At 44.5% G+C, this 11,664-nt stretch overlaps 1 protein-coding gene across 1 annotated transcript; it reads right to left on the bottom strand.

Moving 5' to 3' along the window:
- Nucleotides 1-3,778: 3,778 nt before the first annotated feature.
- On the bottom strand, nucleotides 3,779-9,037 carry LOC101757121 (protein SDA1 homolog). The gene is made up of 16 exons (XM_004976855.2): nucleotides 8,899-9,037; nucleotides 8,359-8,795; nucleotides 7,559-7,735; nucleotides 7,334-7,458; nucleotides 7,124-7,259; nucleotides 6,863-7,012; nucleotides 6,699-6,752; nucleotides 6,501-6,596; nucleotides 6,346-6,405; nucleotides 6,168-6,242; nucleotides 6,024-6,077; nucleotides 5,477-5,578; nucleotides 4,707-5,393; nucleotides 4,392-4,523; nucleotides 4,203-4,310; nucleotides 3,779-4,069 (listed from the first exon to the last, which is right to left on the bottom strand). The coding sequence occupies exons 2-16, from the start codon at nucleotides 8,767-8,769 to the stop codon at nucleotides 3,920-3,922; spliced, it is 2,517 nt and encodes an 838-aa protein (XP_004976912.1). The 5' UTR covers nucleotides 8,770-8,795; nucleotides 8,899-9,037; the 3' UTR covers nucleotides 3,779-3,919.
- Nucleotides 9,038-11,664: the final 2,627 nt, after the last annotated feature.

The following is an 11,664-nucleotide window of genomic DNA, read 5'->3' as shown; positions in this document are numbered from 1 at the left end:
ACACACTGTGTTTAGCATGAAAATCAATATTTTTCATCAATTCCTCACATACATGTATAAATGGTCAAATGGTGACACTCATCATGTGTATGTCTATATATATATATATCTATATATATATATTAACTTAGTATTCTATATTAACAATGACATAAATAGGTAATTTAAAATCATATATTAGTTTACTTCTGAATATTTCTGTATGATGCACACGAAGATAAATGTAATAAAATTTAGGTGTTTACTTTAGGTTATTTTTAAATGATATTTTAAGTTACGCTTTTATAATGAGATGTATGAGTAAATTGGATGAAGATTATGTGGTTAGTTTAGATTATTTTTATAATGACTGAGCTCGGTAATTTAAATATAGGTTTAGAGTTTATTTTTGAATATTTTTCATAATGATAGTGGTGAGTAACTTTTTAGAAAATATAACAGATCAAAGGTTATGATTATTAGAGATTATAGGATTGATGTTTGATATTTTTGATTTTTTGAGAATTTTTAACATTTATCTTTTTTTTCTAGTGGGTCTTGTGGGAATTAATGTGAAATCTTCGATGAAAAAAATCTATTATCATGAGCTACTAAATATTCAGCAGCATCTTGATGAGCGCCGAGGCGATGTACCCGCTCCCTCCGGTGACGCACGCTGTCCTCATCTTGTCGCTGGCTGACATCTTGTCCATGTGACAGTCAGAAGCCGATTAGAAGACGAAAAGAGTACTATGCGCAGGAACACGATTGAACATAATGACTACTGGTCCTTGACGGTTATGACACGTTAGGCAATGGCATGTTGTCACACCAGCGCAAAACTAGATGAATAAATCACACGTAAGTCAGGATCAATTTTCACACATACAACGACTTCAGTAAAATATCATAGACAGTGCCAAAATATAAAGAGGGAGTGTTAAATTTATTACATGACAAAAAATCCTTAATTTGAATAAACAACGGAACTCCAACGATGACGACGACTCCACGATCAGTTGACTGGTGGCATACGTACGTCTAGAACTCCTTAAAACCTTCAGGAACCTCTTCAAAGTTGACTTGGTCTGAATAACGGTTTTAGCAAGGATAAGTACATTTATGGTTGGTATTTAGCAAGCGTGAGGAATGTGTAGTGTAAGGCTATGATTTAATAATTTTTCAGCATTTTAATTAGTCGATCAAATTTTATTAGCAATTACTAAGTATAAATTTATACACCCACGTTACACATTAAGCATGAACATAATAAAATAACAACAATAAATAACATCAATTTAATTCAACTTCCGATAAATTAATTATGTGAAGGACCATACCGCTCTTGACCGTAAGCATGGCTGTTACAACAGTTTTACACTCTGCAGAGGTTGTACACTTTCACCACAAGTCGCATAAAAGTTCAAAAGAACTTTAGACCCAACCATTTTATGCAAACTAGGCACAATACTATACTTCCGATGTGTGATTGCATAGGGATGCTACGAGAGCTTTACAAAGATTCCTTAATAAGGATAGCTCGCTAAGGTTTCATGATCAGCGCAATGTATAAACCTTTCTCAAACTGCGAAGCTACCATAGAGCAGATCAATCTGAGGACCAAGCTATACACCAACTACTATCTCCCCCTCTTGCCCATTTCAGGTAAAGCTACCACAAACTAGAGTTTCTAATTAATTAGCCAAGACCAGAGCTATGTAGTTCTTATGGTTGTACTGCTTTCCTAGATGGTTCTCCATGTTCCAATTAAACATGGTGATATTGTATTGATGGAAAGCATAGCATAAATAAAATAAGTTTAAGCATTGGTTCATTAATACCACCGTGCCCAGTTAGAGCAACTAAGCAAGAACTACCTAACAATAAAGTAAACCCAGGTTGATCAAAGTGCAGGGATGAAACTAGGCACACTTAAATATGACCCATCATGTTTATATATTTGAAGTGCAAGCATATGTGTATTGAACATCACATGTTGAACAAAAAAGTAAAGGTTGCATAAGATCAAATTGTGATCTAAGGGCACGACTTGCCTTCCTAAAATTGCTCTTGCCGCTAAAAGTCTTGAAAGCCTTGCTCTTTGAATCCCTCGAACTGCGATCCTTCTATGCGCATCAACAAGTACATATAAACAAACAAAGGACTAAAATAAAAAAAATATTACATCAAATAGTAGCAACAAAGCAAAACAGGACCATAAAACTAATATATGCGTCAACATGAACTTGCAGGCTGAAGATATGAGCTAAACAAGGTTTAGGGGCTTAAGTGCGAGAAAACTAAATTTCTAGGGGCTAACCTTAAAGAAATCGTGAGCTAAAACCTAATTAAACATATAAATAGAAGGTCTAATGTGTAAAAGAACTAAACAGGATGACGGGTGGGATTTTATAAAAGAGCAGGAGCCTAAACAGAAAGAAAAGTACTTTTGAACTATGTAGGACCTCGGGTGCAAAAACTATAAAACTCAGGGGTTCTTTAGCAAAAAGAATAGAGCGGCGACAGGGTTGACCAGGATTGACCCGGGTCAGATCCGATCTAGACCATCGGCACTCGATCAGATGGCTACGGTCGGCTGGGATGGAGGTGGTAGCGTGCGGTGGCGACGAGCAGCGACCTCGCCGGAATTCACTCGAAAACGAGCGTCCGACCACCGCTCGCGATGGGATTCGACTCTAAAGCGAGCTAGGGAGATGACGAACGCGACTAGGGTGTCCTTGCGGTGGTTTAGGTGGCGTCGACGGCACACGGCTCGAAAAGGCGGCTCAGCACAGCGGCAGCAACTCCAGTGAGCCGTGCGCGCGAAAGAAGGCACTGGACTGCACGGGATCTTCACGGGAAGCTTCCTCACCTCCTCGCGGTGCTTCAGGCGATGATCTTGTCGACGGGAAGGCGGCGACGGAGGAGATCGAGGGCGGCGGCTAACGACTAGGGCTCAAGCTCGGGCGACGGCGGCGTTGGGTGCGAGGCGAGGGTGTTAGGGTTTAGTGGGGGCATAAGGGTGCGGCGGAAGGCGGGTGCAGGAGCGGGCTGGCGCAGAAATAGGCCGCTGCTGGGCTGGTCTGCTGGGCTGACTCCTGCTGGGCTGGGCCAAAAGAAGGAGCGGGCTAAAAGAAGGAGAAAAGAGAAAGAAAGAATAAAGAGTTTTCCTATTATTTAAAAGGGATCAAACAAATGAATTCAAATACAAATTTGAATTCAAACAAACAACATCAATACACCAGCATGAATGCAACAATGAAGTCCTATGATTCATTAACTTATTTTACAAAAGATTTAAATGTCTAATAAATTAAATGCAACTTTAGAAAACCTTAAATCCTTAAACACAGGCAATTAAATTCTAGCAAATTCTAACAAATTTTATTAATTATCAAAGTTTGAAAATTAGGGTGTTACACAGGTGGCGATGGCGGCTACCGCCAATGTCAAAGATAAGAATCACACGACAGTTGAATAACCTGAAAAGATAATTGGAAATAATTTTTTTACCGAGGCTACCGTTGTGTCAAAGGTAAGAATCGTTCTGAAATAGACGTCAGAAAAATGACGTGACAAGATAATTGGAATTTTGTACCAAGGCCACCGTGCACGTCATTATATGGACCCGCCTGCCTCGAGCAGATTGAGTGCGATAATATAAACATTTTTTCTTTTTCGATTTTCCAAGTGAATCGAGAAGGAACAAGGTGCCGACTTCTGTCCGTCTGGTAGCATCAAACAGAAGAACCAGTAAAAAAATCATGCCTCGTAAGATGCTGCAGTGCAAAGCAGGACGAATTGCAACCCGTTGAAGCACGTGGCACTGAAAAATAAGATCATCCCGGCCTTTCTCATAGAATCATGGACTTTGGTATAGAAATACATGAAGAGTCAAAAATTTGGCCACTGGGCTACATGAATTGCCAAGAAGCAGCTCTCATTTCCAGGCCTTGCGGCCCCTGAACTGATTCCCGGAGCGCTTGCGCTGCTGCTTCTTCTCCTGCCGAGAACGTGCTGCCTTGGCTCTAGTTGCAGCCAGAGGCATCCTCTTCTTGTGTTGCTTCTGCTTATTGCTCAGTCCACCAGTCTGCAAGACAGCAGCCATGCTATCAGTCATAGGTATAGGAGAACAAATGATCAGATAGTAAGCAAAGATTTGACAGAACTGTGCAAAGCCATGTTATCAACAAAAACAGAGATGCAGCAGCCTAAAATCTTACCTTTTTCTGTTTCACAGCTGCCCTCGCTACGTACTGCCCTCTATCCTCTCTTCCAGCTTTCACCATCGCTAGTCTTTCCTCTTTTGACATCTTTCTTCTGACGTGAGCCTGCATTATAAAGGGTATGCGTGTCAAGCATGTACGTGGGTGTGTCAGTGTGTCCGCGTGCGTGAGAGAGGGAGAGAGCACCTCAAGCTGAAGTGGATCAACACGCTTCCTACTGAGCTGGTCAGAAGACGGCATCTTAAAGGTTGCAGATTTCGTGTCAACACCCTTGATTAGTCCATGTTGAGCCAAAGCCAGCTTTGCTTCTTTCTTTGCCTGAAACTCAAAATTTCCATTAAGACATGCATAATCAATCTAACTATATCTGGTAAAAACAGAATGCAAGCAAATTTATATTTTAGACGTAAGTAGCTTCTCTTTCAATACCAATTTTTGCCAACTTTACAGTTTGAACACAACTATTGGAGATATATTATTAGCCATCTGAAAATCACATACCTTGAGCTCTTTGATGCGCTTAAAATCTTCATCCGATAAAATTTTACCAGTTTCATCTGATGAAACTTGAGCATTCTTGGCTCCTGCTAACTTCTTCAGCGCACGAAGGCTTGCATCAGCAGTATTTAGCTCACCAATATAATCACTCAACTTCCTCTTCTGCACCTTAGAGCCACTGCCATTAGACTCATCTTCCTCATCACTGTCTTCGTCCTGGTCTGAAACTTCATCCTCTGAACCATTTATGCTTTCCTTAAGTTCATCATCATCATCATTATCCTCATCAGACATATCAGTATCAGCATCCATATCAGAGTCATCATCTAGTTCTTCATCAATTTCATCACTATCATTGTCAGAGTTATCTTGACCCTCATTTGTACCATCTTCATCAGATGCTTCATCATCCTCTTTGGTATCTTCAACGGCATCAAGTTTGTTTGCATCAGAAGAACCCCCTATATTTTCTTCTGTTCCAGGAGGGGCAGATGGCATGACTGTCTCATCATCAGAATCAAAAGCATCAGACTCATCGTCTGAGTCTTCCCCTTCTGATGAAATGTTTTCATCTAGCAACTCAGCACCAGGCACATCGCTAGCGACAGTGACTTCACCAAATGCTTTGGGCCGAGCCTTTGGATCAACAGGACGGCCACGATCTTTCTTGACTAACAATGAAGGGCAGATCTGAAATTCAATTAACAGATGTTTAGCGATAAGGAATTCCAACATACAGAAATACATCGGAAATTTGCAAGAAAGGACCTGACCTCTCTGAACAAAGTGATCAGCGAACGAGCAGCAATGGAAACAGCTTTCTCATGGGACTTTTTGTATAAAACGAGGTCTTGAAGCAGATCCTCATTCATCATCTGCAGGTTTCCCGGATGAGTGGATAAAGTAAGCAAGATAAGAGCAACAAATATAATAAGTGTACATTATATCAGCAACAGCACCAATAAAAAACTGTCCACCACAAAATTGGCAATAATGGCAGAAAACCACTAACTAAAACAGTTCAAAGGTTTATTCCTCTCCATTACTGACATGATTAGAATTTCTAGTAGCACAAATGTTGCAAGCTTTTCAGTCTATCAGTCATTAATACAAAAAACAAACAACTTTTTTTTTCAAAAAATGACCAATGTTCCCTCTGCTTGTCTGAGTCTGTGCTGGACACACGGAACTCGTCGCATACAAAACACAACTAACAAAAGCAGTAGAGTTCAGTAAATCCAGCGTCTTAAGGGATGTCGGACCAGTAGCATTGCAGACAAGAGTACAGTTTGAGGTATCTAAAAGGATTAAGGCACCTACCAAAGGCATCCTCATGCAGATCTCTCTCACGACATTCAAGCCAACAGCAATAGCCTAAACAAAGTAAAGTCAGTACATGCTCATGTAATCATGTTAGCTCGAACAGCACATATGATCCATATGCTGAATAACAGTCATGCAAACCTCTGGTCGAGATCGGTCATGCACAAACTGATTTACTATCTGCTTGAACAGTGGTTCAACAGCATCCGGAGGTACCTAAAATTTAAACATATATTTTTTGCATTTAGAAAAAAATGTGAATAAGTGAAACCATTAGATGCAAAAAGAATGAACTTTTGAAGCAAGACATAAATTCAACCATATCATGGCAAGCCTGAACTGCTGCAGCAAGTAGAGTTGTCACATCTCGTTGATGAGGCTGCAGCATAGGTATAGAAAAAATATACCAGAGTTACTAACTAGGCAGTGTTTCAAAGGTTGGTGCAAACAAAATACAGAGTTAAATTAACATACTTGAACATATCTTTGAAGATATGGGTAGAAGTTCAACAAAACCAAGTGATGCAGCCCAACAGTCCTCGCAATAACTTTTAACATCATCATTCTTACCTGCAAGGGAACAGATTTTCCTAAGCTTTAATTTTCATTAAAGATAAGGTGGAAGAAAGTATTGGCTATGTTACAATGATAAAAAAAAAAAGAGAGGATAACCTCAAAACGTTCATTGCATTTCTGCAGCCGAGAAAAAAGCTTCTCAGCAAAACCCTGCCAACAAAAACATGAACATTTTCAGCATAATAGAAGAGCGCATTTCAGAGATAACAAGTGGATATGCCATCTATGGTGATAAAAGCATGAACAGAGGATTAACGCACCTGGGCATCCTTTAAATACGTCAGGGGTGAATAGTAGCTGGAACCAGCATCCTCAACAGATTTCCGCTGTTGCCTTTTCATGCTACGAATAACACGTTGTAATTTAGCTTTCTTCTTTTTCTTACTAGCAGCTGTACCCTTGTGATTTGCCTGAGAATTCATATGCCAATAAAAGATTATGCATCAAATCAAAATGGGCAAAGCAAATCAAACATATCTAAATACTATCAGTTGAGGCATGATGATAACCAGTTAAACTACCTTATAAACATCCTGTTTGCTAAGAAGAACTTGTGGGTTTTTATCTGCTTCATCTTCACTGCTTGAAGCATCACTGTCATCCTCTTGTTCAGCATTTTCATATCCAAGAAGGAATGAAATAGCAGCTATCATAATCCTGCATAGTCAAGACAATCATTTAGGTAGGGAGCAGCTAATAGAAAAAATCCATGATATTCTACCAGCATGTACCTAGAAGAAGGATGGAAACAAGCATCGCATATTGCATTTGTTGTGCGTTCATCAAACCAGACCCTCCGACGGTGAAGATCACACAGGATAGTAAATGCCCTCTTTGCCCGCGACTCTTCTTCAGCCTGAGAAACAGGAGGCATAATTTAAAACACAAATACATACATGTTTTCCAATATGCTAAACCTGATAGTACTGATCATGCTCTTGCAAGATGTAGCAAACCTGTAAGAATTTAAAAAGGATGTTCTGCAATTTACGATTCCTGGTATCATTCTTATGTTTCTGATTCATCCTCCTGATACTGTGTACAATATGCGAAAATGCTAGCTTTTTCACAGCTCGATCTCCAATAACCTGAAGCTCCACGAATAACTCCACTGTGTCCTCAAGATCAACAATCTAAACATTTTTTCCAAAACAAAAGAGAGGGATGGCATAAAAGGGGATCAGATTTCACTGTGACAAAAAAAAAGTTCAAATTAATCAGTTAACGAGCAATGACAAAGTGAAATATTTTCACCTAATTAATACCCATCGAAAAAAATCTTGTTTGGGACACATATTTTCCCATTGCTTAGTTGAATAAGGGTACTTAATGCTATAGGTCTAGCAGAAGTCACCTAAGACTATATCTAAAGGTAGTAGAGCCCACGTCTTTTAATGACAATCAAAGATCTATTGATGTTAGACCTTCAAGATACAGAAAAAGGGCAACAAGATATCATATCAAATAACGGAATTTTCTGTTTTGCAGAAGATAAGAATGACTAGAAAGGAACATGAGGTTATCATTTTGCAACATCAGCAGGAATTATACTCAGTGGAAAGCCATTAGCCTAATTTCTTGCTATATATAAGCCAACCACGAGGACATCTAACTCCACAAAATTGGGCCAATTTATTTCGTAATACTAAACATCACTTAGCAAACAAAATGCCTAACCATCATCAAAACAAAAGAGCCTAAATCAATTGGATTTTGATAAAAAAAATAATACCAACGGGTAACACCAAAATATTACCTTTCGATTCACCAGAAGTATTAGCGCCTGCACGAGGTGCGCCCGGAGCCCCGGCGGCAGCCCGCGCGCGTTGGTGTCGAGCAAACCCCCAATCTGGTCGGGCAAGTCGGCAAGGTCATCCGGGTAGAACGGCGCGACGTGGGCGAGGAACAGGGCCAGGTCGCCGAGCTCCTTCGCCACCTCCCCGCCGCCGCCCGAGGAGGAGGTGGTGGCCAGCGCCGCCTGCTGCTGGAAGAGGAACACCGAGGACTCGAAGTGGCGATAGAGCTGGCGGAGCTCCTCCTCGTAGCCCTCCGGGTCGCGCTTCATCTTCGCCTGAAGCACCGGGAGGTTATGAGGCTGGCCAGCCCCGGTGGACGCGGAGGCGGAGGCCGCCTCCGGCGTGAACGCTGGCGCGTGCTTGCGCGGCATCGTCGCGGGAAATTTAGTCTGCGAGTCTAGGTTTGCAAAAAAGAGAAAAAAAACGTAGTTAATACGTAAAATACATAATCAGATCCGAATACAAATTTCGCAGAGCGGGAAGGGAGTGGGCGGGTATACCCTTGTCGGATGCTCGTCGCCGGCGAAGCGTCCGACGAAGAACTGTCAAAGGGCGGCGCCACTCGCCCTGGCGTCGCCGCTAGGAAGGGAGGAGGAGCAGGGGAGTAGGGTTTTTTGTTTCCACGTCGAACAAGCCCACGGTCCAATAATTCGTCCACATCATTCAGTAGCCAACGGACAACAAAGCAGCAAAGCAGGAGCAGAAGGCCCATTTTGGCCCAGTGCTAGAAAAGGCCCATTTTTTCTGAGAGGTAAAAAAGTAAAGCTTAGTTTTCTTCTTTTTTTTCATGTCTTCTTTTTTATTCCATCTTTCTTTTAGACACCTTTTTCTTTTAATACTTCTAATAATTCATTGTTTCATAAATGTTTGCCTTTCAAATATTCTGAAATTCTTGATTCAAAATTTCGTGCAAGCTATTTGAACAATTTTTAACATAATTTGTAATGTCAGAATGCTGAAAATTTTGTGGAAGTAGCTCATGTTGTGACGCGCAAGCATGTGTCGCCTAAACGAAGGGCAGTCGCCTGCCAAGCTGCTCGGCCAATTTTCTGGGCGTCCTGATGCGAGCCTAACCCCGATCGACATCGGGTGAAATAGGTGATGGACTGATGGGTGACGCATAGGGATAGCAATCGGGCTGGTCTGGATTTGAGATCCGCGGGTTTCAGACCCGACAGGGATGGGGGCGGGTTCGGAATTTCCCCCGCGGGTCTCAAGTTCGGAGACCCGACACATGGCGGGTGCATGGCTGGGTTAAAGATTTCCCCCGCGGGGGCCTATAGAGCCCCAAATTTAGCTCATGAAGCACAACTGCTGCTGCTGCAACGGTCTAGTCATCACTCCCATGCATCGACCGACAGTTCCCACATGCCCACACCTCCCTCGCGCGGACTTGCTCCACGGCCTCTAGCCCTCCACCCCTTTCTCGTCTCTCACCCGCTCCCCCCTGACCCCTGCCAGCCTCCACCCCATCCCCACTCCCCAGCAGTGGCGGCGACCGGCGCGTCGCCACAGGCCTCAGCCGCGCTGCCCCTGCCCCGCTCGGGTGACGCGGCTGCACCCTTCTCCTCCATTTTACCTGCCAGCTGCTGCTTCCCTTTCTCCCCCATCTTCCCACTCACCGCATCCCCAGCGGCAGCAACGGCGAGTGGCAGCAGCAGCATGGACAACGTCGCTGCCCATCAAGATCTGCGATGCAGATTGCGCGCCCACCAGTGCCGCCGACGCCTCCCACGACATCTTCCTCCGCCAGCCCATCAAGATCTGCAGTGCGTGTGCGTACCCGTTGCTCCCCCTTCTGCCACTCTCGCCATCGTCCGCCACCTTTGTCGACGGCTCAGGTGTCGGGCCCCATCGAATTCGGGGGCGGGTGAAGTTTTTTACCCATTTGTTGTTTCAGGATCATAACGAGTTTATGGCTCGGGTTTTGGGGATGGGTCCGTGGAAACTCCACCTGGTCCCGATCTGCCCGGTTGCCATCCCTACTGACACACTGGACACGCACCGCCCGTCCGTCTCATCTCATGGACGGGCTTGCTCCGGGGCCCTATGGTTCGTTCGCGTTTCAGCCTCTCAGGCGGTGTCACGCCTGGGGTCCTCGATCGGCGCACCTCGCGTCCGCCCCACTGCTGCGCGGTGCGGTCGTTCAACTTCTCCCCGTGCCCGACTGCCCGTGCTCGATCGACCCCTGCATCGATCACGATCAACCAACGTTGCCATGCGCTGCGCTTCCTTGCCCCCGCGCGGCGTTCGGTGCGCCCGCGCCCTCAGAGTTGGGAGCCCGGGCACGCGCGCGGTCACCGTCACCTTCGTCACCGGCCAGTGACCCCCGCGGCAGGCAGTGTCACCGGCAGCTGCTGGTGATGTATGCATGCATCCCTCACCGATTGACCTGCGGCCGGGCTAATCCTAATTTGCACCGCATGCACTGCACGCGCCCGATCGGTGCCGTGCGACGCACCCCACACCCAACCCGATCGTGCGCGACGCGCCTCCGCCGTGTCGTGGGTGTGTGTCGGCAGGGGGGGCTCGTCGGGGCGACGGGTCGGTGCGGTTTCCACGGCGCTTTCCGCAACCAAACGCGCGCGCGGTGGCCGCGCACCCTGCTTGGTTTCTCCGCCGCGAGGTGGTGCGTGCTCGTCATCGCGACTTTCAGGTTCGAATCCCTGCTTTACTCCTGCAGCGATCGGCGAGCTGAAAGTCAGTCAGTCCGGCGTCAGGAACCCTTTTCTCGGAGAATTACCACCGATCACGATCAGAGTCGGCAGTGATCGAAGAATTTAGGCCCCTTTTAGACTCAAAATGGCTTCACCGGTGAAGCTGAAAATAGTAATTTTATCTGGCTTCTAGGTTTACAAAATAATTTCTTTTGACGCTATAGTGACTCGTTTTGTGCAAAATAGGTGAAGCTGAAGTTAAGATAAATTCTAAATCTTTAGTGATGCAGGAAGGTTGTAGCTAGAGTCAACTCACGTCTCGAACAGTCAGGACTCAGGACCATCCTTTCCTGCGTGAAGTACACGACAGCACTAGCTTCACCTGCAAATCAAAGCAGCATGTAATGTGGGGGCCGCGCTCAGCTACTGCCCTGAACTGGATTACAAGTCACACTATTATACACATCTAATGATGGTGGCGCGGTGCCCCAATCCAGAATCCGAGTCGCTAATCATTGCATCCCAGCACTGATACTTGGACAGTACTTAAAGCACGCACGTACGGCATCCTACTACACTTTTCCATCAACTCGTGAAGCTTTCAGAATT

The sequence above is a fragment of the Setaria italica genome, chromosome VII, assembly GCF_000263155.2.
Source record: "Setaria italica strain Yugu1 chromosome VII, Setaria_italica_v2.0, whole genome shotgun sequence".
NCBI classification, from domain to species: domain Eukaryota; kingdom Viridiplantae; phylum Streptophyta; class Magnoliopsida; order Poales; family Poaceae; genus Setaria; species Setaria italica.
The sequence above is the reverse complement of the archived record's forward strand: the minus strand, read 5'-3'. Positions and strand labels throughout refer to the sequence as shown.

Coding starts and splice junctions, on each gene's coding strand:
- LOC101757121 (XM_004976855.2), bottom strand. CDS start 8,769: ATGCCGCGCAAGCACGCGCCAGCGTTCACGCCGGAGGCGGCCTCCGCC. Junction 5,579..6,023: donor TCTGCATGAGGATGCCTTTG/GTAGGTGCCTTA, acceptor GGAAACCTGCAG/ATGATGAATGAGGATCTGCT. Junction 5,394..5,476: donor TGATCACTTTGTTCAGAGAG/GTCAGGTCCTTT, acceptor ATTGAATTTCAG/ATCTGCCCTTCATTGTTAGT.